At 45.3% G+C, this 25047-nt stretch overlaps 11 protein-coding genes across 11 annotated transcripts; 6 read left to right on the plus strand and 5 right to left on the minus strand.

The window, feature by feature from the left end:
• Window positions 1-685: 685 nt before the first annotated feature.
• On the minus strand, window positions 686-1305 carry VTP01DRAFT_10677 (uncharacterized protein; the record flags this gene model as incomplete). The annotated part of the gene is made up of 3 exons (XM_069379065.1): window positions 686-810; window positions 879-1010; window positions 1083-1305. The coding sequence occupies 3 exons, from the start codon at window positions 1303-1305 to the stop codon at window positions 686-688; spliced, it is 480 nt and encodes a 159-aa protein (XP_069239077.1).
• A 320-nt stretch (window positions 1306-1625) lies between these two features.
• Window positions 1626-3415, plus strand: VTP01DRAFT_10678 (uncharacterized protein; the record flags this gene model as incomplete). Its single annotated transcript, XM_069379066.1, has 6 exons — window positions 1626-1770; window positions 1848-2023; window positions 2089-2322; window positions 2386-2869; window positions 2927-3087; window positions 3152-3415. 6 exons carry the CDS (start codon window positions 1626-1628, stop codon window positions 3413-3415), a joined length of 1464 nt encoding a protein of 487 aa, XP_069239078.1.
• Window positions 3416-3837: 422 nt separating this feature from the next.
• VTP01DRAFT_10679 (uncharacterized protein) lies at window positions 3838-4320 on the plus strand (the record flags this gene model as incomplete). The annotated part of the gene is made up of 1 exon (XM_069379067.1): window positions 3838-4320. One exon carries the CDS (start codon window positions 3838-3840, stop codon window positions 4318-4320), a length of 483 nt encoding a protein of 160 aa, XP_069239079.1.
• A 1293-nt stretch (window positions 4321-5613) lies between these two features.
• Window positions 5614-6348, plus strand: VTP01DRAFT_10680 (60S ribosomal protein eL6; the record flags this gene model as incomplete). The annotated part of the gene is made up of 3 exons (XM_069379069.1): window positions 5614-5973; window positions 6048-6125; window positions 6193-6348. 3 exons carry the CDS (start codon window positions 5614-5616, stop codon window positions 6346-6348), a joined length of 594 nt encoding a protein of 197 aa, XP_069239080.1.
• A 433-nt stretch (window positions 6349-6781) lies between these two features.
• On the plus strand, window positions 6782-10022 carry VTP01DRAFT_10681 (uncharacterized protein; the record flags this gene model as incomplete). The annotated part of the gene is made up of 10 exons (XM_069379070.1): window positions 6782-6931; window positions 6993-7121; window positions 7271-7328; window positions 7390-7439; window positions 7507-7565; window positions 7641-8023; window positions 8103-8368; window positions 8462-9311; window positions 9375-9722; window positions 9772-10022. The coding sequence occupies 10 exons, from the start codon at window positions 6782-6784 to the stop codon at window positions 10020-10022; spliced, it is 2544 nt and encodes an 847-aa protein (XP_069239081.1).
• Window positions 10023-10165: 143 nt separating this feature from the next.
• On the minus strand, window positions 10166-11593 carry VTP01DRAFT_10682 (uncharacterized protein; the record flags this gene model as incomplete). Its single annotated transcript, XM_069379071.1, has 4 exons — window positions 10166-10486; window positions 10551-10688; window positions 10756-11480; window positions 11548-11593. 4 exons carry the CDS (start codon window positions 11591-11593, stop codon window positions 10166-10168), a joined length of 1230 nt encoding a protein of 409 aa, XP_069239082.1.
• A 615-nt stretch (window positions 11594-12208) lies between these two features.
• On the plus strand, window positions 12209-12554 carry VTP01DRAFT_10683 (uncharacterized protein; the record flags this gene model as incomplete). The annotated part of the gene is made up of 2 exons (XM_069379072.1): window positions 12209-12272; window positions 12334-12554. 2 exons carry the CDS (start codon window positions 12209-12211, stop codon window positions 12552-12554), a joined length of 285 nt encoding a protein of 94 aa, XP_069239083.1.
• Window positions 12555-13453: 899 nt separating this feature from the next.
• VTP01DRAFT_10684 (uncharacterized protein) lies at window positions 13454-14615 on the minus strand (the record flags this gene model as incomplete). The annotated part of the gene is made up of 4 exons (XM_069379073.1): window positions 13454-13801; window positions 13889-13983; window positions 14048-14458; window positions 14531-14615. 4 exons carry the CDS (start codon window positions 14613-14615, stop codon window positions 13454-13456), a joined length of 939 nt encoding a protein of 312 aa, XP_069239084.1.
• A 1770-nt stretch (window positions 14616-16385) lies between these two features.
• Window positions 16386-17995, plus strand: VTP01DRAFT_10685 (uncharacterized protein; the record flags this gene model as incomplete). Its single annotated transcript, XM_069379074.1, has 6 exons — window positions 16386-16569; window positions 16639-17207; window positions 17267-17479; window positions 17539-17643; window positions 17742-17880; window positions 17943-17995. The coding sequence occupies 6 exons, from the start codon at window positions 16386-16388 to the stop codon at window positions 17993-17995; spliced, it is 1263 nt and encodes a 420-aa protein (XP_069239085.1).
• A 166-nt stretch (window positions 17996-18161) lies between these two features.
• VTP01DRAFT_10686 (uncharacterized protein) lies at window positions 18162-20085 on the minus strand (the record flags this gene model as incomplete). Its single annotated transcript, XM_069379075.1, has 7 exons — window positions 18162-18815; window positions 18863-18992; window positions 19052-19319; window positions 19408-19570; window positions 19650-19666; window positions 19784-19951; window positions 20031-20085. 7 exons carry the CDS (start codon window positions 20083-20085, stop codon window positions 18162-18164), a joined length of 1455 nt encoding a protein of 484 aa, XP_069239086.1.
• A 774-nt stretch (window positions 20086-20859) lies between these two features.
• Window positions 20860-24247, minus strand: VTP01DRAFT_10687 (uncharacterized protein; the record flags this gene model as incomplete). Its single annotated transcript, XM_069379076.1, has 6 exons — window positions 20860-20990; window positions 21061-22807; window positions 22882-22989; window positions 23057-23164; window positions 23290-23391; window positions 23456-24247. The coding sequence occupies 6 exons, from the start codon at window positions 24245-24247 to the stop codon at window positions 20860-20862; spliced, it is 2988 nt and encodes a 995-aa protein (XP_069239087.1).
• Window positions 24248-25047: the final 800 nt, after the last annotated feature.

The raw sequence follows: 25047 nt of genomic DNA on the forward strand, positions 1-25047 counted from the left end.
ACCACTATATATACGTGATCCATTTCTATCGTATTTATAGTGCCGTTCAGTTCAGCGTTGAGCAAGCTTCAACAATATAACCAGGAACCACCAAAAAGGAGGCGGAACCGCCAGTTCCCAAAAAGTAGGCGAGGTTCTACGTACAGATATAATCCGTATCCTCTTTGCAGCTGTCATCCTTGTGCAGACGCATAACATTGCTGGTGAAATAGTAGCATAACGCTCAGATATGATCCGGTGTTGAGCACTGTACACTGCCTGAATTCACCTTGGAGTGCTCCTTTGGGTGCCTTGGATGCCTTGGAGAGCCTTATGAAACAGGTGCGATGTTAAACAAGAAGAATTACCATTGTACTTGCAACTAAGGCCAAAAGAACCGATACTGAGGCACCATAGATGAAGTCGAAAAATCAAAAAGCAAGATCTGTTACAACTTAGTAGACTAAATGTTACATTTAGGACAAGCTTCTCGATCACTGGTGCTATAATGACGAAAGTGACAACTAAGACTAAATGCAATCCATATTCCCAAAGGATAATGCAATGGCAGCAGGCTATGTACTTCCCCAGTCCTGCGTATAGATTTGTACTTTTTGACCTTGAACACTGCGCACAGACAATCGCACGAGGGGTAAAATTCACAAGTACGGGAAACATATATTTCGTTTTTTATTTGTGTATTATTCTAGTAGCCTTTGCCTTTGTAGCCCTTAGAGGAGATACCGGTGATAGGATTCGAATTTTGGCTTCGCAGGTACTCATTTGTCTTTTCTCGCCACTCGGGTGACATTGTCTTTGGATTCTCAGCACCTGTTGTTGTGAAAGAAAAATCAGACCACCAAAAATTTCAGGGCGTGGCACAAAGCAAGTCTGGTTACCTCCAACTCTTGTAGCGTACATGATGCCACTGGATATGGCGAGAGCACCAGAGACTCCTGCCAACACACGCCATAAATGTCCAGGCTGGGTCAAAGGCCTTCTAGGTCCATGCGGTCCAAATGCAACAAAATCTGCAAGAATTACATAGAAGTCTCACTTAGCAAAGCTGAATACTCGTTTAAATAGAGTGATAGGGTTATTACATGCGGCCCTTTTCTCTTCGGCTAATAAAGTCTTCCAATCTTGAGTTTGGAGTTCGTCCAGATGCTTATAGACAGCATCGCGTTCAGCCTGCGGCAGTGTTTGCCATTTTGGCTCGATATCTTGAAGCGAGATAGATCCTGACCGAAGAGACGTTGCCTGCGTGGTTGCTCGGTGGACAAACTGCTGACCAGGCATACAACGGGCGGCTACGGGTCGCAACATGATCAAGGAAAATAGAAAGAGAAAAAGGGTAAAAAATGGAACGGGCCATGGGAAAGGTGAACTTTTTAAGTTGCAAAAGGCGTTCTAATAATAATAACTCTTGTCCTAATCACTGTGATAGCAGGTTAAACAAGCTTCTATGAGGCATCTGAAAGCGAACCTTCTTTCTCATCGAATGTTAAAAGCTAGTATTAGGTGCACTTCCCAATTTGGGATTGTCAATGGTTGCTGTTGCTGTCAATGAAAGAGCACAGCGGGCGAATTATGCTTTCAGCAGTGCTCCCTTTTTACTTTTTGTCACAAACATACGCAACAAAGAAATGGCAGGGCTGCAGGCCAGAATTCTGCCCTCGTCTAGGCACTTGAGCCACGTACCGAGACTGCACTGTGGTGTACGATCAGCGACAGTAACTCGCAGAGCCTTGCACCAGCAAGCGCACAGACAATCGCAAAAGCCATTGTGGGGCAAGTGAAAAGCAGCGATGAAGTTTCGACAATCAAAGAGAACAAGAAATTCTTATACTCAATCAAATATGTTACAGAACGCTTACGACATGCTTGGAATACTACAGAAACCAAGTGGTATCCTATCCCTGTGGGCTTGGGTCTCGGTGTCATTGGGTACATTCAGTATCGTCACGTACGCAAGCGAGAGTTGAAAAAACTTGAGGAAGGAGGCCGGCCTCGACCTAAATATACCGCAACCGGACCTTGGCAGGTAACGTGTAAAGCAGGAGAGATATCAGTTATTTGTGAATATGAAGGTCCCAATCTGTTTGATAGGTTCATGTTGCAGCAGCTCTGCCTTTGCGTTCTATTTCCCGGCTTTGGGGTGCATTCAATTCACTGACTATTCCTGAACCTCTGCGACCTGCTGGCTTCAAACTATACAGTTGGATTTTCGGCTGTAATCTAGAAGAAATGAAGAATCCGGACTTGTACTCTTATCCAAACCTTGCACACTTCTTCTATCGCGAACTCAAGGAAGATGCACGACCCATTGCCAATGCACCGCTGGTATGCTTAAATATTCAATCTAACGATAAGGGAATTGTCTAACTTGCTTATTCTGTCGCCAAGGTATCTCCATCTGACGGCAGAGTCCTCCATTTCGGTATTGTCAACGAGCGCGAAATCGAGCAAATCAAGGGCATCACATATTCCTTGGATGCTCTGCTCGGAGAGGATGATGTCTCTTCAGTACCTGTTACGGACGCTGTCATCCCCGGTGATTCTGAAATTGTGGACGAAGAAGCCTTTGCAAACATGAATGGTATAGAATATTCCCTTGATGATTTGCTTGGATCCGATGGTCATGGAACCAGGATTCCCAGCACTGTTGGACCTGACGGTCTCGCCAAGTCCGAAAACGAAGAAAATGACGTTTCAAGAACCGTGGAAAACCTGGTTAATATCCTACCAAACAAAACCGGACCTCACGGAGAGCATCAGGTCAAGCCTGGAAATTCATTGTTCTTTTGTGTAATTTACTTGGCTCCAGGCGATTACCATCGCTTCCACTCGCCCACAAACTGGGTTGTCGAGAAGCGACGACATTTTGCTGGTAAGGCAACAATGAACTGTAATTTTTTTGCCAGCGTGCTAATGTATTATATACTAGGTGAACTCTTTTCCGTATCACCGTACTTCGTAAAACTTTTACAAAATTTGTTTGTTCTGAACGAAAGAGTTGTGCTGTTAGGCCGATGGAGATATGGTTTCTTCTCCATGACGCCTGTAGGTGCTACTAATGTCGGATCCATCAACATAAACTTTGACGAGGTAAAGAATCAAAGGAATAGCCTGGCATATCTGATCAGCTGACTGTGTTTGCCGTACCTCACAGGCTCTGAAAACGAACCGCAAAGAAGATATTCCCTTGGGCACATACACAGAAGTATCCTACAAATCTGCCAGCCGCTTACTGCGTGGAAAGCCATTGCGACCAGGGGATGAGATGGGTGGATTTTATCTCGGATCTACAGTTGTGCTTGTTTTTGAAGCACCTTCCAACTTTGAATTCAAGTTGACAGCCGGCCAACGTATCAAGATGGGCGAGGCCCTCGGCGATATTGTCCAAGAACCTCCGGAACTGGATATGACTGCATAAATCCTAATGTAGCAAAGAAAAAAACTAAGTATTCTCTGTAAATGTCATCCTTGTCAAATAGATAAACTCTGCATTTTCTGTCTCCTTTGCAGCACATCAACAAAGAAAAAGAATTATTTTTGATCATTGACGAACACGCGAATGGGGAACGCTAATGGTTAATCTTTTCCATATTGACGGAATCCGGAGATCATCGAACACAAAAAAAGTCGCCCCTGGATTCCCTTAACGGAGCAAACCCCCTTGAATTTCCTCCCTCCTCAATTTGCTCAATGATGACACTTTCCCTTTTGTCCACGCGAATAACTTTTTGCCGCCAAAAAGAAAAAGGCAAGGACTAGCATATCCGTCTTTCTTTTATCTTTGTTCCAGCACTTCCATATCCATCCCTTTACGTTCCTTCCTCTATATATATGTCAACGATGGCAACATACTGGTACTCCACGAATGGTATGCACCACAAACGGCTATCGAATCGCCACACGTCGCTTCTTGATCAGGCGTTTGACCGGCGGATACGGGTCCAAATTTACGACGTCGAAGCGTTCGGACCGAGCGTTGTTGCGGTGGCAAACCCGTTTGCAGGAACCATGACAGCCGGTGATATCCATTATGGACTGTACCGACATCCATCGTTAGCGCTAACAGATACTATAAGTCTCGATACCCTCGAACTCACTGATAGTGAGAATCTTTTACTGCAACTTACGCGCGGGGACAACGCTGTTGGAACTGCTACAACCCGCTCAACACATTCCAATACCAACAACGACGATGTAACCTCGACGACCACGTTCGCTCCACCTCGACACAAAAATCGGCGGAAGAAGCGTGTATCATCCAGCACTGCTGCTGCCGGTCCCAAGGACGATCACGAATGTCTACCCTGTTGCATTTTAAGCTGATGAATTTTAATTTAGTTATAGTCCCCACCATGTATAAACAACAAAAGACTGAAAAATGTCACCATGTCAAACATAAAGACACATCAATGTATAAGATATTTTTTTACGTGATCGCCGCCGGTGCAGCGACAAAGTCTCACACACCGATTGAATAAGCGTCTTCTTGACAAAAAATTATGCATTGCTGGGATACACAGGGACTGAGAACACCGCGATCCGTCGAACGGGATCAGCAACCTGCGGCTTTGCGCGTATAAATGGGAGTTACATGGATACTAGTTCTGGACCTACTGCTAGACTCTGGACAATTCAAAAGCTATGGATTGTCTTCTCCTTTATCTGATGTTTTCGCGTAAATCAGGTCAGATGGTTAGCGATTTTGTTTTTTTTACATATCCCAATGGTAGGATCGTTGGTTGTAATTACTTCTCGATGCATGGTTCTTCTTTTTACGGTTAGAGTTTTCACATGTATGCAGTGTTAAGTTGCTATGCCAAGAGGAGGTCTGCATGCTATCAAGCTTGTAGGTTTTATCCTGATGTTCGAATCGCTTACATATCGCTTTCTTCCTTTTCCTCTTTGGCCCGCTATTGATGGATTATATTCGAAAGAAATACAAATATATTTGTAGAATCGCATTTTCTGACACCCTCGACATTCTCTGGAAGCATCAATGAGAGACGATACTCGTTGTTAAGGGGTGTAAATTTCTACAATGCATTTAGCTTGAGACCATCATCCAAAACACTCCAGGGAAAGTGCGAGCCAAGTTGCAATGGATTCGATCTGATGGCGGCAACTACCCATAGAAGAGAAGCCCTGCTTCTTGGAAGAGGGAAAAGGATTAACATTCCAGCACCGCAATTGAATGCAACGGCTTTATATATCCTAAGTATAGAGCACAAATAGAAGAACCATGTTAGTTACAACGAAGGAAACAGAGGAAGAGGGAGCATAGTTGTAAGAATTGAACGGTGGATTCGGAGTTTCCAATTATGGATGTGTGGATTTGCCTGATTCCTTGGGCTTACGGGGGTAGGTGAGGGGAGTTGAAATTGAAAACTTGGCTGTATCCAGGCTCATCCTCTTTCATTTTTAGCCTTTCAAAAAGGTATGCCACCACGACACACTACAACCTGGAAAGCGAGATGAGAAAGACGGATGCATTGTTGATGGATTGATGGATGATGATGATGGATGAACAAAAAAAATTTGGTGTGGATTCGTTACGTTGGAATAGTCGTTTTGCTCATTCGTCCTCCCATCGCATGTTCATCAGGTATATTTGGAGAAATGGCTGCAACAAAGACCGACAAGACCGTCGAGGTCAAGGGCGCAAAGAACGGCGGCAAGCGCGTTATTCCTGCCGAAAAGGCTCCTCGTTTCTACCCTGCTGAGGATGTTCAGCCTAAGCAAAAGAAGGTCTCCAAGAAGGTCTCCAAGACCGCTCTCCGCGCCAGCATCACGCCTGGTACCGTCCTTATCTTGTTGGCCGGTCGCTACCGCGGCAAGCGTGTCGTTTTCTTGAAGCAGCTCGATAGCGGTCTTTTGCTCGTCACCGGCCCATACAAGCTCAACGGTGTCCCTCTCCGTCGTGTCAACCAGGCCTACGTCATTGCCACCTCGACCCGCATTGATATCTCCAGCGTCAAGGTAATCGGTGCAGAAAACGACGTAGTTTGAGAGAAGTAGCAGAGATACTGACAGGAATAATGATGCGGCAAAAGGTCGACGAAAAGATCAACGATGCTTACTTCAAGGCTGCCGGCAAGACCAACAAGCAGGAATTCCTTGAGGCTGAACAGGTAATGACTTTAGAAGGATTACAAAATGCTGCATTGTGTGATAGATATGCTAAACTCGAATCTCTAGCCCAAGAAGGCTGCTCTTCCCGAATCTAAGGTTGCCGACCAAAAGGCTGTTGACAAGGCTGTCCTTGGCGCCATCAAGGAACCCCTTGTTGCCTCCTACTTGAAGTCTACCTTTGGTCTCCGCAAGGGCCAGTTCCCTCACGCCATGAAGTTCTAAGCTTCGCATTGTGTCGCATAATGTAAAGTAATAAAGAATTTCATTTGGTTGGAGGATCCGGATATACACAATATTTGTTGATACGGAAAGAGAAACGATAACGGTCAATTGACGTCTTACTTGTTACTAACGCCTGCTGTGTGTCTGTGTATGCGTATGCAAAGAAAATGGATAGAGTATCTTGACATGTATTCAAAGGAGGAAAATGAAGAAAAGCACCCATTTCGATCTTTACGAAAAAGGAAGTTGGCGATCGGCTTCTGTGTCATGCTCTCAAAGTTGCGCGGGAGGAACAGAACGTGGCGCTTGGTTTCGTTTCAGACCAATCTTTTTGCTCGGTCCTCTTTCCCTCTCTCTTTTCTCTCTCCCCTTCTCTCTCTCTCTCTCGATTTCTTTCCTTCTGCCGCCGTCCCTTTTCTTTTCCTCAAATGTCATGAAGCAAAACAATAGACAACTCGCTCTCGTTGCAGTGCTCTGCTTTGTATCCTTCACCGTGATATCACGATGGATGACGGTGTCGTCTTCTATACCCTTGGCTCCAACAACGTCGTTGTTGGAAGCCTTTTCTTCGCATCACAAAGAGGTTAGTTCAACTCCACTCAGGTCCCTGTCCTGGTCAGAAGTTATGCTGATCTATTATCCAGTGTTCTTTTGTCGAACGTCACGCGGACCAGTGTGCATTCGTGGAAAAGAACTGCAAAGGTTTTAGTCAATTGTTTCTCAGATTTTACTACTGCTCCGAGATATGGAAGCCCATATCGCTTTCCGTGATGGTAAGAGCCGGTTCCGAACAAGGGGCAAGCGCAGCGTAAGAGAAAATGCAGGGCGAAGGGGTAAAAGGCCGGACGCAGATGGATGATGATGCATATGTCCTGCATATGCCAGGGGCAACATCGATGTGACTGAAGAAACCTTGTTCCAGATCCTGGGCTTACTGTTACTATTTGGTGCCGTCAGCGTGGTCGCCTCGGATTTCTTTTGCAAGTATCGTTTGGAAACCTCGCGCTTTTGACACGTGCAAGCTAACAGGAATATGTGTAGGTCCTAATCTGCAAACGATTTCATCAAAGCTCCAGTTATCTGAAAGCATGGTACGGTCACTGAAGAATATGATCTTCTTTACAGACAGACAGAAAACAAACGCATACTTTTTGCTAGGCGGGTGTGACCATCTTAGCATTTGGAAATGGAAGCCCAGACCTCTTTAGCACGTTTAGGTAAAAAGGAAAAGGAAGAACCAGGCGAGTAATCGAGATAATGTTTTGTGATAGCTGATTAGAGTTTGATATCAGCGCTATGGAAAACGGTGCAGGATCTCTTGCGATTGGCGAGCTGATAGGTGCCGCGTTCTTCATTGTGTCCGTAGTATCTGGGAGTATGGGTATCATACGCCCTTTTCAATCAAAACGAATCACTTTTATGCGAGATGCTTCGTTCCTGACAGGAGCTATCATGATGCTAACATGGATCGTGTACCACCGACGGATTTATTGGTACCACGGCGTAGCACTGATTGCATATTATCTAACATATGTGTTTGTTGTCGTCTTTGGTGCTTACCGATTTCCCGGCGCGGAGACACCGGCGAAACTGGAGCACAAGTCGCTTGCAAACTCTCTTCACAGTGGTGTAGATGAGCAGCTGACAGAGACATCTCGACTGCTTCCGCATGAAAGTAAGCATTTTCTCTCTGTTTAGTCATTTTTTTCCTTTTCTGCATATTTATTTAAACCATGATCCCGGGATCTACATAGATGGCAGCAGAGGACAGCCGCCGCCGAGGCTTGCCATTCCTGCGCATGGCTTCGCATCGCAGCACTCCATTTCTTCATTTGAATCGCATCTAGGTCATGTTATACGACCTATCTCGCCAAATTCCTCGCACCGCTCGTCTTTGCATCTAGAAGGATTACATGTACCCCGAACTACCAGCACTAACGGATCCATCTCGTCGAGATTATATCGCCATGCCATGACGCCTAGAATTGGCATCCGTACATCACTTTTTAGTGCCATTGAGGTAAAAATAGAAATTCTTGTTTGGGAAGGGCTGAAACAATGGAAAAACGGCTGCTAACTGATCATGCATATGCTTGCTTAACATTGTATACAGTTCCAAGAGCAGATAACAACTATCCGACGGACTGGCAGCAGCACAAGCTCGTTCAGACCTTCAGTACATCATCGACGAGAAACATCCGTACCATACACAGCCCGTCCGGATCTATCCACTGCCGCTTCAGCGGATGCTCAGTTCTGGCCGCGAGCGAGATCTTCATCCACTAGCGTGCACTATCTATCGGCCGCACCAGCGACAGCGACGGGTGCCAGATCGACGACCCCAGACAGCTCCCACAGCAGCACGGGTGTCGCTGAGGATTACTTTACGTACATTTCGCAGACACAGCAGCAGCCTCGACCGGCTGACATTCACACTGGCGGCCAAGAGACTGATGTTCCTATCCCAGAAATCCGGCTAGCACCACCAACAGCAGCAGGAGGAACGACAACAAGCCAAAACCAGAATGACGAGGAAGTGGTTTCCATTCAAGTAACTCCACACGAAGAAGAAGTAACAAAACCTACATCGGTTATGGTCAAAGGTATTCGCGTACCTGTCAAGTTTTACATTGCCGTGCAAGAAGTGTGGCACACATTGTTTCCAACGTTGCAAGGGTGGATGGATAAAACGGCATTTTCACGGATCAGTTCGCTCGTTGCAGTGCCTGTTGTGCTTGTATTTACATTGACGTTACCTGTAGCAGAAGACGTCAAAGTCGACGATGTCGAGGTTGTGGATGATCAACCGGACAAGGGATATCTTGCCGTGCCGCCTGCCAACGAAGACGAGACGTCTGTGGATGTCATGATGGAAGAAGAACCACCAGCGACAGTCTGGTGCAAGTGGCTGCTAGCCGTGCAGGCAGTAGTCGCCAGTACATTTGTAACTGGTATCATGGCACGTGAGTCCATATTCATAAAAAGAAAAGTGGAGTCATTTTACTCATCGTTTAATTTATTATAAGTGAACGAATTTATTGCACCCGTGTACATTGCAGTTGGCTTTGCAGTCGGTTGCATACTCGCCATACTGGTCATCCTGTACACCGACTCTGAAAAGCAACCACATTGGTACTGGATGCTGTCCTTCGCCGGGTTCGTGATTGCTCTCAACTGGATATTTTTGCTAGCAAATGAGATGGTTGGGTTGCTGCAAGCTTTGGGCACCATCCTGAATATCAGTGACGCTATCATGGGTCTGACCATATTTGCGTTGGGAAACAGCGTGGGCGACTTGGTTGCAAACACTGCTATTGCAAAGATGGGATTCCCTACCATGGCAATTTCGGCCTGCTACGCAGGCCCTCTGCTGAGTATGTGAAGGATTCTCCAATTTCATGAGGTGATCTAACTCTGGAATAGATATGGTGCTCGGCGTAGGCATTTCTTCAGCTTATCAGGCTTTCAAAACTGGTCATCCGTATGAGCTGGACATTGCGCCGTCGATTCTCGTTTCATGCTCAGGACTTATAACAGTGTTGCTCAGTACGCTCGTAGTGGTGAATCTGAACGGCTATGTTATCAACAAGGGCCTTGGGTGGTGGATGATCATTGTCTATTCAACGTGCTGCTTGATTAATGTATTATTGGAATGTGACGTGTTCAAAAGATAAAAACAAAAGTTGACTTTGCATGCAATGCAATCTTGCTAATTTTATATATCTTGCGCGGATGATATGGAAAGAGGAAATATCTACATGGATTTGGATTTTCCGTTACATGAATGTGTAATAAGTATAATAAGATAATTGTAAGATTAAGCAGCAGTTTGTTGGCTCTGGTACGTTGTTGTAGGTGAAAAAACGAGAGTGCTTTCATCGTCGTCGCCTAGCTGAGTGTCGTATCTAACTGCGTTGTTCAGCTTTGCAGAATACTGTAACTGTTGTTCGAGCATATTCTTCTTTTCATAATCAAAGGGTAGAAAGCGTTCTTCCATGATCTGCATCCAACGAGCTTCCTCAGTGACACAAGGCTGTTGTTGTTCCGGTTGCGTTCGTTTCCGTGACGACCTCAAGGGTGGATCTTCAAGCAGGATTTCTTCGATCTCGTGGACAGCATCAAAGTTTAGCATTTTACTCTAAAGAGCATGCATCAGTATCTTGATAATTAACATCGATGTTACTCTCTGCATTCTTTCTTACATCTGGCTTGAACGGCGGGACGGATTGTTTGCGTTCCAGCGCTATCCAATCCATGCCTTGAAACCAGCTGTGTGACTGTATACCGACGAGTCCCTCGGGTCCGCATCCGAGCCTGCGGTTTGGGGACTTTTCTAGCAGCTACAAAAAGGGAAGAGTAAAGGAGAGATTAGTCCGAGTATATAATAAAGGAGTTGGATTTTTTTACCCCTGAGAGGAACTGGATGCAGTCGTCGGAAACAAGCTCATAAGCATTTAGCGGGAACCTGAGTGGCTGATGTAATACAGCGTCCGTGTATTCCTCAGCAGTCTTGCCATGGAAGGGTCGTTCTCCAAATAGCAACTCATATGCTGAGACACCGAGACTCCACCAGTCGACGGTTGTTGAGTAGCCCTGCTTGCTCAGTATTTCTGGCGCCATGTATGCGGTGGTGCCTGCACTCGAGTACCGCAACGGTCGCTTATCTGTGAAAATCGCAGCTACGTTGAAATCGGATAGGTGCGCGTGCCCTTGATCATCCAGCAAAATGTTATCTGGCTTAATATCTCGATGTGCTATCCGTCGGCGATGCAAGTAGCTCAACGAAAGACTAATCTCAGCAACGTAGAACCGCACTTGCAGTTCACTCAGTCGCTTTTCACGCTCCAACAGAAACCGCAGATCTCCTCCCAACATGAGATCCAGTGCCATGTACAGCGTGTCGTCATCTTGGAACGCGTACCGTAGATTCACAATGAGCGGGTGGTTGATGCGCTCCAGTAGTCGGCGCTCGCCAATGACATTATTGACCGCTTTGCGCTGTATACACTTTGTCTTGTCGATATATTTCAGGGCGTACTCTTTGTTCGTATGTTTGTGCCGCACTATCCGTACTTTTCCAAACGAGCCTTTGCCGATGGCTCGTGACAGATAAAAATGTTTTAACTGTGCCTCTAATTAATGGGGTGTGTGTGTAAATACACATGCCATATAATTCGTCGTGCCTTGTGTATAACTAACCTTCATTTCTAAAATCGATCTCGGATTTACAGCATACACCTCCCATGTTGTGTTTTACTCTGTGGGAAAAAGGAGGACAAAGAAGAAGAGAGAAAAAGAGAGAGAGAGAAAGAAGAGCGAAAAGGTTTGTCGGTACGACAATGGGATATTTCTCTCTCCTCCTCCTGCTCCTCCTCCCCACAACAGTACGGATCACAGAAACAAGTTGTCGTTCGTCGCGTGTTTCGGAAACAGGTCCGGATGTTTCATGTCAATTTCCAGCCCCCGGTTCCCCTTTCATCGTTTGTTCATATTCTAAACTTGCTGTTCCCAATTCCTTTCTTCGGGCTTATTTCTTTCAAGGGATAGGCGCGCATGTGTGTGTGTGTGTGTGTGTGTGTGTGAAGAAGCATTCGTAAAACCGATCTTCTGTGACTTTTTTCAGAGGGCAGGAATGGCAAGTGCATAAGTGCACAAAGCTGCAGGTCCCAAACATGAGTTTGGTGCAACGTGCCTGAGTTTCATTCATTTTCTTCCCAATTTGATGCTACTGCAACTATCATCGTCCGCCGGTATATTAAGATTTTCATTGGCTTTCACTTCCAAATTGACAAATCTTTCAAACAGCTACTCTCTGTTCAGCAAAGGAAAACAGGAATGGGTATTATTCGTTGCCGTAAACATGCGAGTCTTGAAGGATTCTACTCTAGCTTGTTCCTGGAAGGCTACTAATTGGTGGGCACGAGGTATGTATGCAGCGAAACATTAGACCTCAAAGTTCGAAGTCATGCTTGCCACTATACTTAGGTCACCGAAGTTTTCCCGTTTACCGAGACCCTTCGCTTGTATTTGCAGCTCTGAAGGAAAAGGCAGCAACAGCAGGAGGAATAAGATTGCTATCCTTGATTTATCCTTGGTTTATGTACTTGAATCGCAGTGTAGTAAACTCCAGAAAGGACGTTACAGTAGAATTGTTGTTTGTATGCATGCAACTTTGTGGATCACCATGCTGTGAGCTCGATCCTTGATCGTACATGGCGTGTTTCAAAATGCTGTGAAACCAGAAATCCACGTAATTCGGAAGCTTGGCTTAGAGCGGGTACAGTGGCGTGCTAGGTGCACTGCTTCGCTGTCCTGCCATGCACTTCAATTGTGACAAAAGTTAGGGTCTCGGCTTATCGCAAAGTCGAATGGCCACGATTTCCCACCCAGTAAAGTGCTTCTCCCTGCCTCTGATGTTTATTGGAACGCACGTAGCGTAGTATAGATATGTTGAGACTTTTTAAAAGACTAGAGAGAGATAACAATCGTCCTTGGTTTCTTTGCTGTGTCTGAGTTGATCAGCATTGCCATTTGTGTAATCGAGAAAAACTCGCCGAAAAAGGCATCTCCATGTCCACGTGAGAAATCGCCTTTCAAGACGCTAACACCGAATGTTACATTTTTAGCAGAGTAGCAAGCAGAGTAGCAACTGAAACATCGTTCATGAGACCCCATTCTCAAGAAAACCAAGAAGAGTTTTTGCTGGGAAGATTGCTATAGTGCAAAACTCCAAATGATACTCAAACCTAACGACAATGATGAAAGCAATCCAGGATTGTCGTTTTTCGTCGCGCGAAAACAGTGAATGGATGTTTGTTTAGAAAACTTAGCCCCTAAGATCCTCGGCTTTCTTTGGAAGGGGAGAATTCTTGCTATCCGTAACCTGCGAATCCGTACAAGTTCACATGGATGCATCAGATATTAGGCGGTTCGAGGATTTACCATGATTGAGAAGTTTGTCTGTTTCTTTCACACACAAGACTTGTACAAGAATCCCTTACCTCTTGCATCAAATCCGTTACCATGCAAACTACTATAGCCAATCAAGGTAAAAAAAAAAATGGGCGAGTGAATGAGATGCAGCATTTTAGGAATTGGATATTTATTATTTGAGCTTCTTGGTGTCGGATGCGGATGGTAGTGGTGGCGTGACAGAGATTTCTTTGAGTGTTGAGAGCATTTGTTCCCGGACAGCATTGCTTAACTTATTAATGGATTCGGAGTCTTCATGAACGTCTTGGGTATCAATAGGTGGAAGCACCTTGATTTTGACCGTTCCAGAATGGAAACGTTTAGCTTTGGAGTTGTAAAGATGGTTGTAATTGGCGATGACAATGGGCACAATCGGTACACGAGCTTGCACTGCCATATAGAATGCGCCTTTCTTAAACGGCAAGAGATCAACAGTAGAAGCATGGCCTCGAGTGCCTTCAGGGAATAACCAAACGCTTATCTAGTTTTGACAAATGTCATCCTTCATGTTAGCTAGCTGCCCCTCCATCCCTCTTTCCACCCGCAGGTTGCAGCGCTTCTGTCTTACCTGTTTGTCGTGAATATCTTGAGCAGCCTGTTTAGCTTCCTTGATGGCACTGTCTCGGTTTTTCCGATCCAAGAAAATCGCTTTGCTCAATGTCACTGAAAGGGTGGTGGATTACGAATTTAATACGGCGTTCTATCATTTTCCTTCATCACTACTTACTATACCAGCCAAGGAACGGATAATATTTGATAGCCTTCTTAGCAACCACCGAGGTCGCTTTGGGGAAAATGCTCGCCATAAACAGCACGTCCATGCTGGATTGGTGATTGCATACGAACACAGCGGGTGAGTTTCTGTTCAGGTACTCTTCACCTTCGACGGATACGGAGACGCCGAGCAGAAAGCCTGCGATGTGATAGTACAGTCGTGCGACGGACCAGTTGATCAAATGGGTCTTGCCAAACAGGGGAAGCGTAAGAGACGCGAAAACACCGTACATTGCAATAATTCCAAGAAGAATGGTTGACACTACCGAACGGTAATAGAAACCACCACGCATACGGTACAATGCCGAGAAAGCTACAGGAAGGACAGCCCATGCAGCCCAATGCACACGGGTGAGTGCCGTACCTTGACAAGGACACGAAACAAAATCTTGTCAGGGCAAATCGCCAGCCATTTTGGTTTGCCTTTCTCACTTACTCAAGTCATTCATTCTGTTGTTTCTCACCCAGTCGAGTAAATAAAGATATAAAGATTGCTGACGACGGACACTGGCAGAATTCATGCAAGTTTATAACAGGAATAAAAAGCTCAAGATTTGGGGCCAAAAAATTAAAGTAATGCTTAATAGACTTGCATGTGAAGATGATTGACGTCCCCCTCTTCCACAAAGTTCCGCGGATACGCTGCATCCAATCTGAGCTGGCGAGCATCCTGACAGCCATCCATTGTTTTGCAATATTTCGACACTGATGGCAAAATCATAAGCTATGTACATTTCTTCATATAGCAGTGAATATTTCAGCATTTCATCTGTCATCTGGAATATCTCTCAGGGCAAATCTTCGGCCGACAATGATGCTTAATAACACGGTCCTTAACAACAGCTGACAATTAGTACCGTGTTAACAGCGAATTCATATCTCCTATCCATATATTCCTTCATGTTTGACTGCCAACGGATGCCTTGAGAGAAAGTATATATTGCAATGATACCATACAGTAGAAAACAGGAAATATCAATGGTGTCAGTGCTTTACCGAAAAATTGAGAAGTAGCTATTGTATGCTGACTTTTCAGTGATGTCGAAAGACTTTGGATACAGTAATTTCAAGGGCTATATGATATATCTTTCACATGTTTATTGTAAGTCTTGTTCACGTATTCGACTTTCAGAACTTGTATTAGCGCATGTGCATGCATTTGTCGGACGTCGCCGATAGAGCGACGCCAAAGACTTCACGTTCTCTTGCTTGAGATCAATGCGTTTTGGCGTCGCACAAGTTCTATTACGTAGTCGGGATGGTCACCGTGGGCGACGCGAAGGTGGCAGACTCGACAATTGCATACGAGATTGCGCTTGCCTCTAATAAATCAAAAGCAACTTGTCAATCTCGCAATGGATCCATGACAATATAACACCATCGTTCCTTTTAGAGGTACTGTCGATATTCCTTTGTTACCGTTGAATAGACATAACTATACAAAGTAGGATTCTACTTGCTTTTCCATGCATGCCTGATTGTTTGCACTTGGCAGGAGCAGAAATTGGATATTGTTTCCACTTTTAACTTTCATGTCAAGTGTCCTTGTAAAGATAACCTTGTTCAAATTTATGCTGGAATTTGACGTCCATTGATTCTCAGTAAGCTACTCTTTTAGCACATATCCGCCAACGGGCATTGGACTATGGTACTGACAGTTGAGTACTCTATTTTGGTATGTTAGAATGGTATGCAAGCTTACAAGCTGATTCTGCAGAAGTCTACAGAACAAAGTAGAGCAATGCTGCTTCAGTGAAAGAGTGTGAATGCTCATAGAATAGCCTAAAAAGATACTGTAGTTGAATCTGCTGCGCTCGTAGCTGGAGCTAGCCAATAGATAGGACGAGCAAGTATTAACCTAGAAATGCACCCACAGTGAATGCTTGTTGCGAGGGAATGGCGCCGGAACGACTGGAGCAAGATTCGATTTTATAACACGTAAGGAGAAGAGTCCATCGAGATGCACTAGCGATCAATCGTTTGCATCTTGAAGACTTATTCAACGATATATCTTATCGTTATCAGATGCTTTTCCATGGATTGTTGTGTTTACAAGTGCAAAAATGGGCATTGTTCTGCGGAATTTCGGGGCATCATCCAAGCGGGATGAGCGCCCCTTCCAAAATAACGGAAAACCCCATTGTCGACTGATATCCTCCGACCGACGTCTCTTTCCAACTCACACAGCAAACCAGACGACACAAAAAGAAGCTCGAATCGGTCTTGGGTTTCAAAGAGGCTAACTCTGACTCATTTCGAACAACTCTAAAGACTCTTGCGTATACACGCCAATGGGAACGACGAAAAGTCGTAAATCCAGGCGTAACAATTCTAGACCAGCTGCGTACACCTTCCTATCCAATATCACACTCGGCAATGAAAATGAGCAGAATCACAAAAACACAAACTCTGCTGGAGACAAAGACATTAATTACACCTTACCTACAGCGCACGAATCCATCGCGGAAAATGCAGGTCTGTTGTGCGCGCTGGTGGGGGAAAATGGGGAGATTTTCAAGTGGCATTAACATACTTTGTCACAAGCTGGATCTCTCGTATCTACCGACAGCAACCTTTCGTACATGGATAACCACAACGAAGCTCAAACCGCCCTACGCACCGATGCCCAACAACGAACCTCTGCATCTATGGCAGCCGCGCCATCCCTTATGACGACGGGCCCCAGTGCACCGCCGCCGAATAACCAGCCTAGGAGAAGGTGGTCGGTGGAAAGTGACGATCAAGTACAGCATCACAAATTGACAAGAGAAGACAGCGAGCGTCCGATTGCTTCTGAAAAGATAAAAAAGAAATCTCACCATGCTGACAAGGAAAGCATGACCTTCATGTCTGTCATTCGATACTACACCGAGAAAATTCGGCAGACTGCAAGTAGAAATAAGACGGACGAGAGCGTTAATCGCGGCTACGTGCATCAGCAGCTGACCAGCAATGACAACAACAAGCGACGCCCTGCACAGTCGTATGCACAGTTCCTCGTACCATCCTATTCGCTCATGCATAGCGACATGCCGCCTGACACCAATGCATACGATCCCTACTTTCTCGATAACGATTCCTACAGCAAATTCACTCTTTTATCGAGCTCACAGGTAAACTATACTTTCCTCCTCGTTGGAGGATCATGCGGATCTCATTGCCGGATCAACAGGGTACATCCTCTGGACAAGCGATGCGGCCATCAGAAGTAAAACGAGAACTTAATGAACAGTTTCGGCTTGCACATCCGGAAATCATGCCTGAAATCACACTTAGTAAAATACGTTCTATCAAAAATCATTTGGTGGAAATTGGCAAGGCAGTCGATCTGGAAATATCAAGCGTGGCACATGCATTTGTGTATTTCGAAAAACTAGTCATTAAGGTGCGGCTGCCACGTTTCTCTGCTATACACAGACGAATCTGTTAACTGTTATTGTTTAGAATGTTGTGACCAAGAGAAATCGCAAACTGATTGCTGCATGCTGCTTGTTCCTTGCAACCAAGATCAATGAGCCCAAAGGAACATGGTTTGAGCCACTGTTTGATGTAAGGAGCAGCAGATCATCTGCTTTTAATTTGACGAAATGAGAAAAGGACAGAGTATAAAGTAGAAACTGACACTATTGTTCCTGTTATCGCTGCAGGCCATTGACGATGAGCTGGATGTGCATTCCAAGGAAGTTCGGGAGCACGAATTCGCCGTCTTTGCAGATCTTGAGTTTAATCTTTACATCCCCAACCGGGAATTCATGCCACATTTTGAACGGATATTCCAGCATTTAGGTAATATAACCTCCCTACACATTGCAGACAAGCTTGTGCTCACCATTACCATGCGATTGCAGAATACAAAACCATCGAAGAATATCTCGGTTCATCAGATTTCTACATGAATTAATAATTAGAAATAAGCGTTTACATGCAAAGGAAAAAGACTTTATACAATCTTGATTGTTATCGAATTTTTGATTTTATGTTGCTTACAAATTGGGAGATTCAAGGTGAAAGAGAAAAAGGGGAAAAAGTATTAGCGTATGGTACAAAAAATTATGTGCTTGTATGTCCTAATTAATTCGAGGGTTATGTACGTTGGTATCTGAAGTGCGAGAAGGCAATTCTCCAGGATGCCATTTTCGCATGATATTGTTTGAGTGTGATTTCCATTTATCCCAGCATCGTGTTATCCAATGCTTTTCTCTCGGTAGCGGTTGTCTCTGAAAGGTGCACTGACTATTGCTAGGTTCAGCTATCACAGAGAAAGGTGCAATTCCCGTAGTTAAAAGTGAAGGTGAGGAGGATGTTGTCATGAGTGCTTTCTGTTTTTCGTCTCTCGCGGATGGCCATGAACGGTTGCTGTGCTGATAATAGAATATCTGCAGCTCTTGCTGCTGGGTGTTCCCTCCAAGTCTATCCTCTCTTCTTCTTCTCTCTACATCATTGTTTCCATCTGTGTTGTCGCCGTCGTCGTCTTCATCGTTGTCTTGTTCACTTGCGTGCCTGTGGTTCGATGGATCAGGTTTTGAGCTTAATAAATAGACGCCATATATAAGAACGCCGATCCCGATAAAGACGAGCGCAATGGCCCAGCCGGGATAGTTGCCAATCTCGTCGAGGTAGATAATGGTGTTTACTAATCCAAGGGCTGTGTATGTGCCGTAAAAAACTGGTACGACAACGACGGATGTATACAATTTCAAGGCTGTGTTGAGACAATAAACCTACAGCGACGTTAGCCAAGTGATTTCAAAACCAATGTATCATTTACACCGCGAGAAAGCAATGTCGAACCTGCCTGCAACACAGCTGTCATAACCAATGCTAATAGAATGAAGCGGCTTGTATTATCAGTAAATTGATTGACTTGGGAGTTGACGGAGAGTGTGAATAATTTAACACTAGGACACAGACATGTAAGTCTTTCTTGCCTGATCGTTACTGGTATACAAAGTTTTACCCGCTCTTTGCAAGCAGCAGAGTTTCGCTTGCAAGCATACCACCTTCCAAACTGAACATGAGACCGACAATGCGGCGCATATGTTTTGGCTTTATGCCCACGAACAATTGGCTGTTTCGTTTCTTGGAGTCGTCCGATAAAATATATCGCGACCAAATCGCGAATACGAGACCGGAAAAGGTCAGGATATTGAGTGCGCTGAAATAGATGATGAAAATAGGCCGAGTAAATAATTGTTTCAAGTTCTCGAGAGATATCGTGCTTTCGGCTGGAAAAGATAGTTTAGGTAAGTAAAGCATTGTGACATAGTGAAATATCTCTTTCTGCTTCTTTTTGTCAATGATTTCATAACTTACGATCCCGGCCATTGTACATGCCGCCAAATACGACAATCCATATCACTGACGCAACAACAACAAAGGTGCCAAGAACGTCTTGCCTCGTGATTTTTGTGCCGACAAGTATTTTTGCAAAGACAAAGTTGTAAATCAGCGCAACACTGCCTAGCGGAGCGACCCACTAAGAAATGCCGATTAAGACGATTTTGTGGCCCCCCTTTTTTTCATCCCCAGCAGACCAGCATGAAATTATCTTGTACCTGTGTTTTGAGGTAGTCTATCAATGGAGAATGAATGAGTTAAGGGATTAGATCACAAATAAAGGATAAACAAAGAATTGATATTTGGGGGTGGGTGATTAGAGAATGAGGAGGAAGAGGGGGATGATACTAACTCAGTGCAATGGTGCTACCAATGACCTGACTGGCAATGTACGTCGATAGCCCAAGGTGCCACAAAGGCCGGTAGCAATCTCTCCGCCGCTGGCTGGCCGGCTTTTGCGCTTCTTTGACGTGGTCCAACTTTAGTAAATTGAGACCAAGTGCGTCCAAAAACGAGGCGGCTTTAAAAAATAGAAAGAATCGTTGTGTATGTCAGCAACCCAATACCGTTCAATCGTAACGACAGACTGGAGAACTCACCCAGGGAGACAAATATGCCAATGACGAAGTTGACGACGGAATCTTCGCCAGCCATATGAATGAGGACAGAGAATGTGTGGAAGGGTAGAAAGCAGAAAAAGAAAAAAAAATGTATACGTAAGAAAAGAAGAAGTGAACAGAATATTGAACGGAAAAGGGAGACAAGGGATATTCAAATACGTTTGCTGCTGGTGCTGGTGCTGCCGTATCTTTTGGGTAGCATCTGTTTGCTAGCCAAGCTGCATATAACATACATGAACACTGATCTCATCCTTTCTTCTTTATTATGCAGAAAAATAGCCAAGCACGCGCATCTCCCAAGGCATCCAGCATGTTATCTCTCTTTTTCTTCCTTGGCGGACAGCAGCAGCAGCAGCAACAATGCTTCAATTTTCTGCAAAGAAGAACGCCCATGCAGGCTCATTTTGATGACATCCTTGCGCTGCAGATCAAGCAGGGAAATAATCTTTTGAACTATAAATATGGTAAAATTCGACAACGACCTTCACGTTCCAATAGGTGCTGCATTGCTCACGAAAAGAAACCAATTTCGTATTGGTGATCATCGTTGATACAGTCAATTTTGTTTTCCTTTTTTCATCATCATCGTCAACAACATCATCAACGTTAATCGAGTAAAGAGTAATACTTGTCCGAATATTATCTGTAAGGTGGAGAGTGCAGGTGTGTACGCGCGGGAGAGATAGAGTGAGAGAAATTTTGTAAAATATCTGGGTAAAGCGAGGGAATGGTGGTGACAATAGAGCAGTGGATGTGATAGATTTGTAGAACGATCAAGGAAGGACTTTGTGATTAATTGGTATTATTATCATTGTTGGTGTTGCGGTGGTTGTTGCTGCTGCTGTTGATATGTAAAATGCTGGTTTTGATCGTCATGGTTGGACGCCGACAACGTCAACTCGTCTACTTCGTCCTCATCCTCTTCTAATACCAATGGGCCTAGAATAAGGAGTGGTGAGATTAAGAGTTAGCAATAAGAGCATGTAAATATATAAGATCAACTAGTTACCTTCCATATTTAGTTCTAATTGCACGATGGCGTTCGGAGCACCGTCAATGTAGTTTACACTATTGCGGTTGCTGCGGCCGCATTCTTCGCGCAGAGTAAGGGTCGGTTTACGTGTCAGCTTTGATTTATTTTCCTGGGGTTGCTGTCCTTGTTCACTAGACTTTTCTTCAGAAGACTGCTGCTGCTGCTTCTGTTCCAAATCCTGCTGCGACTGTGCTTCAGGGGGAATGCTGGGTTCTTCAATCATGCGCGGCGCAGCGTCGCCGTCTTCAGTAGTCCAAAAGATATACTCAAACTCGCTCATAAACAAATTGAATACCATGGCAGGAATGCCGAGTGTCGGCGAGAACACGATGCTGACGTTCCGCACTGTCATTTTGTTGATATCGGAATGTTGGACAACGCGGATCAGGTGCGCTGTCAGTGCTCGCAGGAGCGTGTAGTTAGCAAGCGGCAGCTGGGATACCAATCGGCCTAGCTCATTGACTCTGTCCTTGCGGTCCAGAAGATCAATCACGTGTAAAAAGTCCATGCGACGTTCGCGCGTTAGCACACTTGTAGGCAGCTCGCGCAACCACATCTTTAGCAGTCCGGCAATTGCGTGCACGTCATATTCTTCCTTGGCTGCCAGGAGATTGACATCGCCGTCCTTGTTGAACTTTTGCTTGAGGGATTTTATCACGGCAGCGCTTCCAGACAGACGATATAGGCCTTCTTCCATAACAGCATTCTTTGCATCCAGATACTCAATGCAGCGGTACACCACACTCGGGAGTTCGTATCCTTCTACAACGCGAGAAATGCGCACTGCTTCTTCCAGGGGAACTCCAAATACTTGCTTTGAATTCACGACCGGTCTGTCTGTGGACTCGTTTGAAGAGCGTGACAAGAAGCTTCGGAGGCCAGAAGACGTAGATGTGGTCTTGAGGCTAGAGGATGTATCACTGGACGCGGTTGTTGCAGAGAGAGAGGTGGAAGGTCGCGGGGGAGACGATGAAGAGCTAGAGTCGCTGCCAAAGACCTTCTTGCCCCATATAGTCATCCGGTTAGTCTTGTTTTTTGTCTTCTTTTCAGCGACTTCGTCGGGAAGCTCCTCGCTGTGTCTGCCCGGTCCAGGAGAAACAGATCGAGGAGGAAGAGGTTCTTCTTCTGTGGTGGACAAGTTTATCATCGAGCTGCGTCGCACCATGATAGGTGGAGGAGTCTGCAAGTTGCGATTGCGAAATTGCTCCAAGCTTTCTCGGCCTTCAACTGTGCTAGGGAGTGAACTCGATAGGAGAGAAGAGTTTGTGCTGTCGCTCGATACGGAGGGCGTGGGTCCCATAGCAACAGTGTTGCTGCTAATGGCTAATCCTACAGAGTCTGTTGGTTCCATAACAGCAGGGACAGGTGGTGGTGGTGGCGGTGGTGCTGCCTGCTGAGGATTTGCTGCTGGCGTTGCAGCTGGTTTGGCCACCTTTTTGCTACGTTTGCTGTTCTTGTCCACCTTGTATGCATCCACGGACGAATCGTCATCGAATCGAATATTTTGCAGAATAGCTTCAACCCATTCATCACGCTCTTTATCCGAATCCGCGCACAGTATATGGCGAACGACGTGAGAAGAGCCTGCACGTTTCTGTTCCACGAGCAAAAATGCGTGACGGTATACGCTGGTGGTATCGTCTACATTTGGTGTGACGTTGGAGGTTTGGCGACCGATTTGGGCGTTTGTGAGACGGATCGTGCCCAGATGACTGCCATCCTTCTAAAGAAATGTAAGGAGTTGTATAGTTAGCACGTAAAGTTTACAGGAGCTCCGCTAAATATGCAATAACGTACCGATTCATAATAATCAATGACATCGTCGTTAAGCACAAAATAGCGGGTTTTCCACCCGCCAAAATTCTTGCCCCTTTTGGTCAAATAACCTTGTTTGCTCCCTGTAGCCTAGACAAATTAGACAAGAGCGGGTTATTACATTGTGCTACAAAGCGCAATCTTGCTTGAATCTAACCTGGTATACATCGTGTTCAATTACATTTGTAGACAGGAATTCACACAGCGTCGACATGTCATCCCACGGCAGAGAGATAGCATGCTGCAAATATTGCTCTAGAGCAAGCTGATGATGAGCACAGACAGGTTAGCAATTTATTTTTTTTCCAGATCCCTCCTCCTTCTTTCTCTCTCTTTAGCTGCAAAAAAAAAAGAGACAAAGAGGGGCGCGCGCGCAATTAAGATTTTTACCTTTCGCTGATCAACCTTGCTTGGCGCGTGCGTCGTAAAGAGCGCCTTGTCGGGTAATTTCGCGATACGGCTTGTAATGGTATGATGATGCTGCGTTTTAAGCTAAGAAATATATTCCCAGGTAATTAGCCTCTATATATTGCCACACATGCTCTTTGTTGCTTGCCTTGGTATCAAGATCCAAAAAGTCAGAATATAGCTTTTCTACACGCCAAAGTTCCTCCAGCTTTTGTTCATCAGAGCCCTTCCTGCAAACGGATATAATAAACGCAATAACTTCCTTTCCACGCTCGTTCGTCTTAATATTGGATGCCACAACGTTGACACAGATATTGCCTAGTGATAATTGCTGGGTAGCAGTAGCATCATTGGTGGCTGCTGGTGTTGGTTCCTGAATTGTTGGCACAGGAGACGCCAAGATGTCCTGTTGTTGCTCTGGTCTCGGCGAGCCGAGTGGTGGTACTGTTGGTGGTCGTCTTGGTAACGGTGGAGATGCCGCGCGCATCATGGGATCGTGCTCCAACGCCCCACGTGGAGGTGGCATCATACTCTCGCGCACTCTGGCCCTTCGAGCAGCAGCAGCAGCAGTGCTTCGCTGCTGCTGTTGCGGCACTGCTTCGTCTGATTTTGCCTGACGGAACGGCGAGCGTGGCGGTGGAACTGGGCTGGAAGTTGGCACAGGTGACAACTCAGAAGAACCGTCGTCAGCTTCTGCAATCTCGCGCAACATCTCGGGCGAGATGAGTATAGATGCTGTACGCTGTCGTTGTTTGCTGAGACCTTGAAGCTTGTCGGCCAGACCGTCCCGCTCGGCGGCCAGGCGAGCATTGTCCTTTTGCAGGTTTTGGATCATAACACGCTGCTTTTCTATAATTCTCCATAGCTGTTCGTTCTGGGAGCGCAGATGCGATAACTCGTCTGCGGGTGCATTGCGAGCATATGCCGGATGATGCGACATGCTTGCAACCGAAAAGAATGGAAGGGGGCTGTAGGTTCTAAAAACAGCAGAAAAAGATGTGTTTTTTGTCCTTTGCTGCTGCTCGTCTCCGCAAAAAAAAGCGTTGTTCATGTTTGATGTTGCACGAGCCTTTTCCTTTTACAATTGGCTCACTGGAAATTCAGGTACAACTCAAAAAGGTTATTACTTGCGGGCCGTTCTCCGGCAACGTCGCCGTGGCTGACTCTTCTGGCAATGATTCCTCCTTACTTTCCGCCTTTCGATCAATGTTTCTAGTGTAACGACAGCAAATCATTGTAAACATGCTACATCTCCTCAACGAAGCATCAAGTGTTTGCACTCTTTAAGAATAGCACGCTCCAAGTGACTAGATTGGCCCTGCTGCAAGGACCAGCCGTATGCGTGTGTCTGTGCAGCTAAATCATTATATTGCTCCAACTCTAAAAATAAAACCCACGAGTAGGGATGTCGACGCATACATAAGCTTCAGGGTCGCGCCAACCGAGCAGATCACCATATATGCTGGATACTTCCAATTGTCGTGTTTCCATAGTATCTCTTACGGATGCTTTTTTGATCGTCTTTTGAGTCTCCTGGCGGAATGGATCTGCAATTGTCTCCGTGGAACGCTTTTCCTGTAAAAATCTGTTCACGTTGCCATTTTGAGCTGACTTTTTTATCCTCTCCTTGGCAAACAAGTATCTTTACTCTTCAGCTCCTCACAACATCCTTTGCACAGTTTTTTTACCGAACCTTTTTTGGGGCGTCATCTCACTCCGTTGCTCTATTTTAAAGAAGTT

Source organism: Rhizomucor pusillus (assembly GCF_041956525.1).
Source record: "Rhizomucor pusillus strain CBS 183.67 unplaced genomic scaffold VTP01scaffold_9, whole genome shotgun sequence".
Classification (NCBI taxonomy): domain Eukaryota; kingdom Fungi; phylum Mucoromycota; class Mucoromycetes; order Mucorales; family Lichtheimiaceae; genus Rhizomucor; species Rhizomucor pusillus.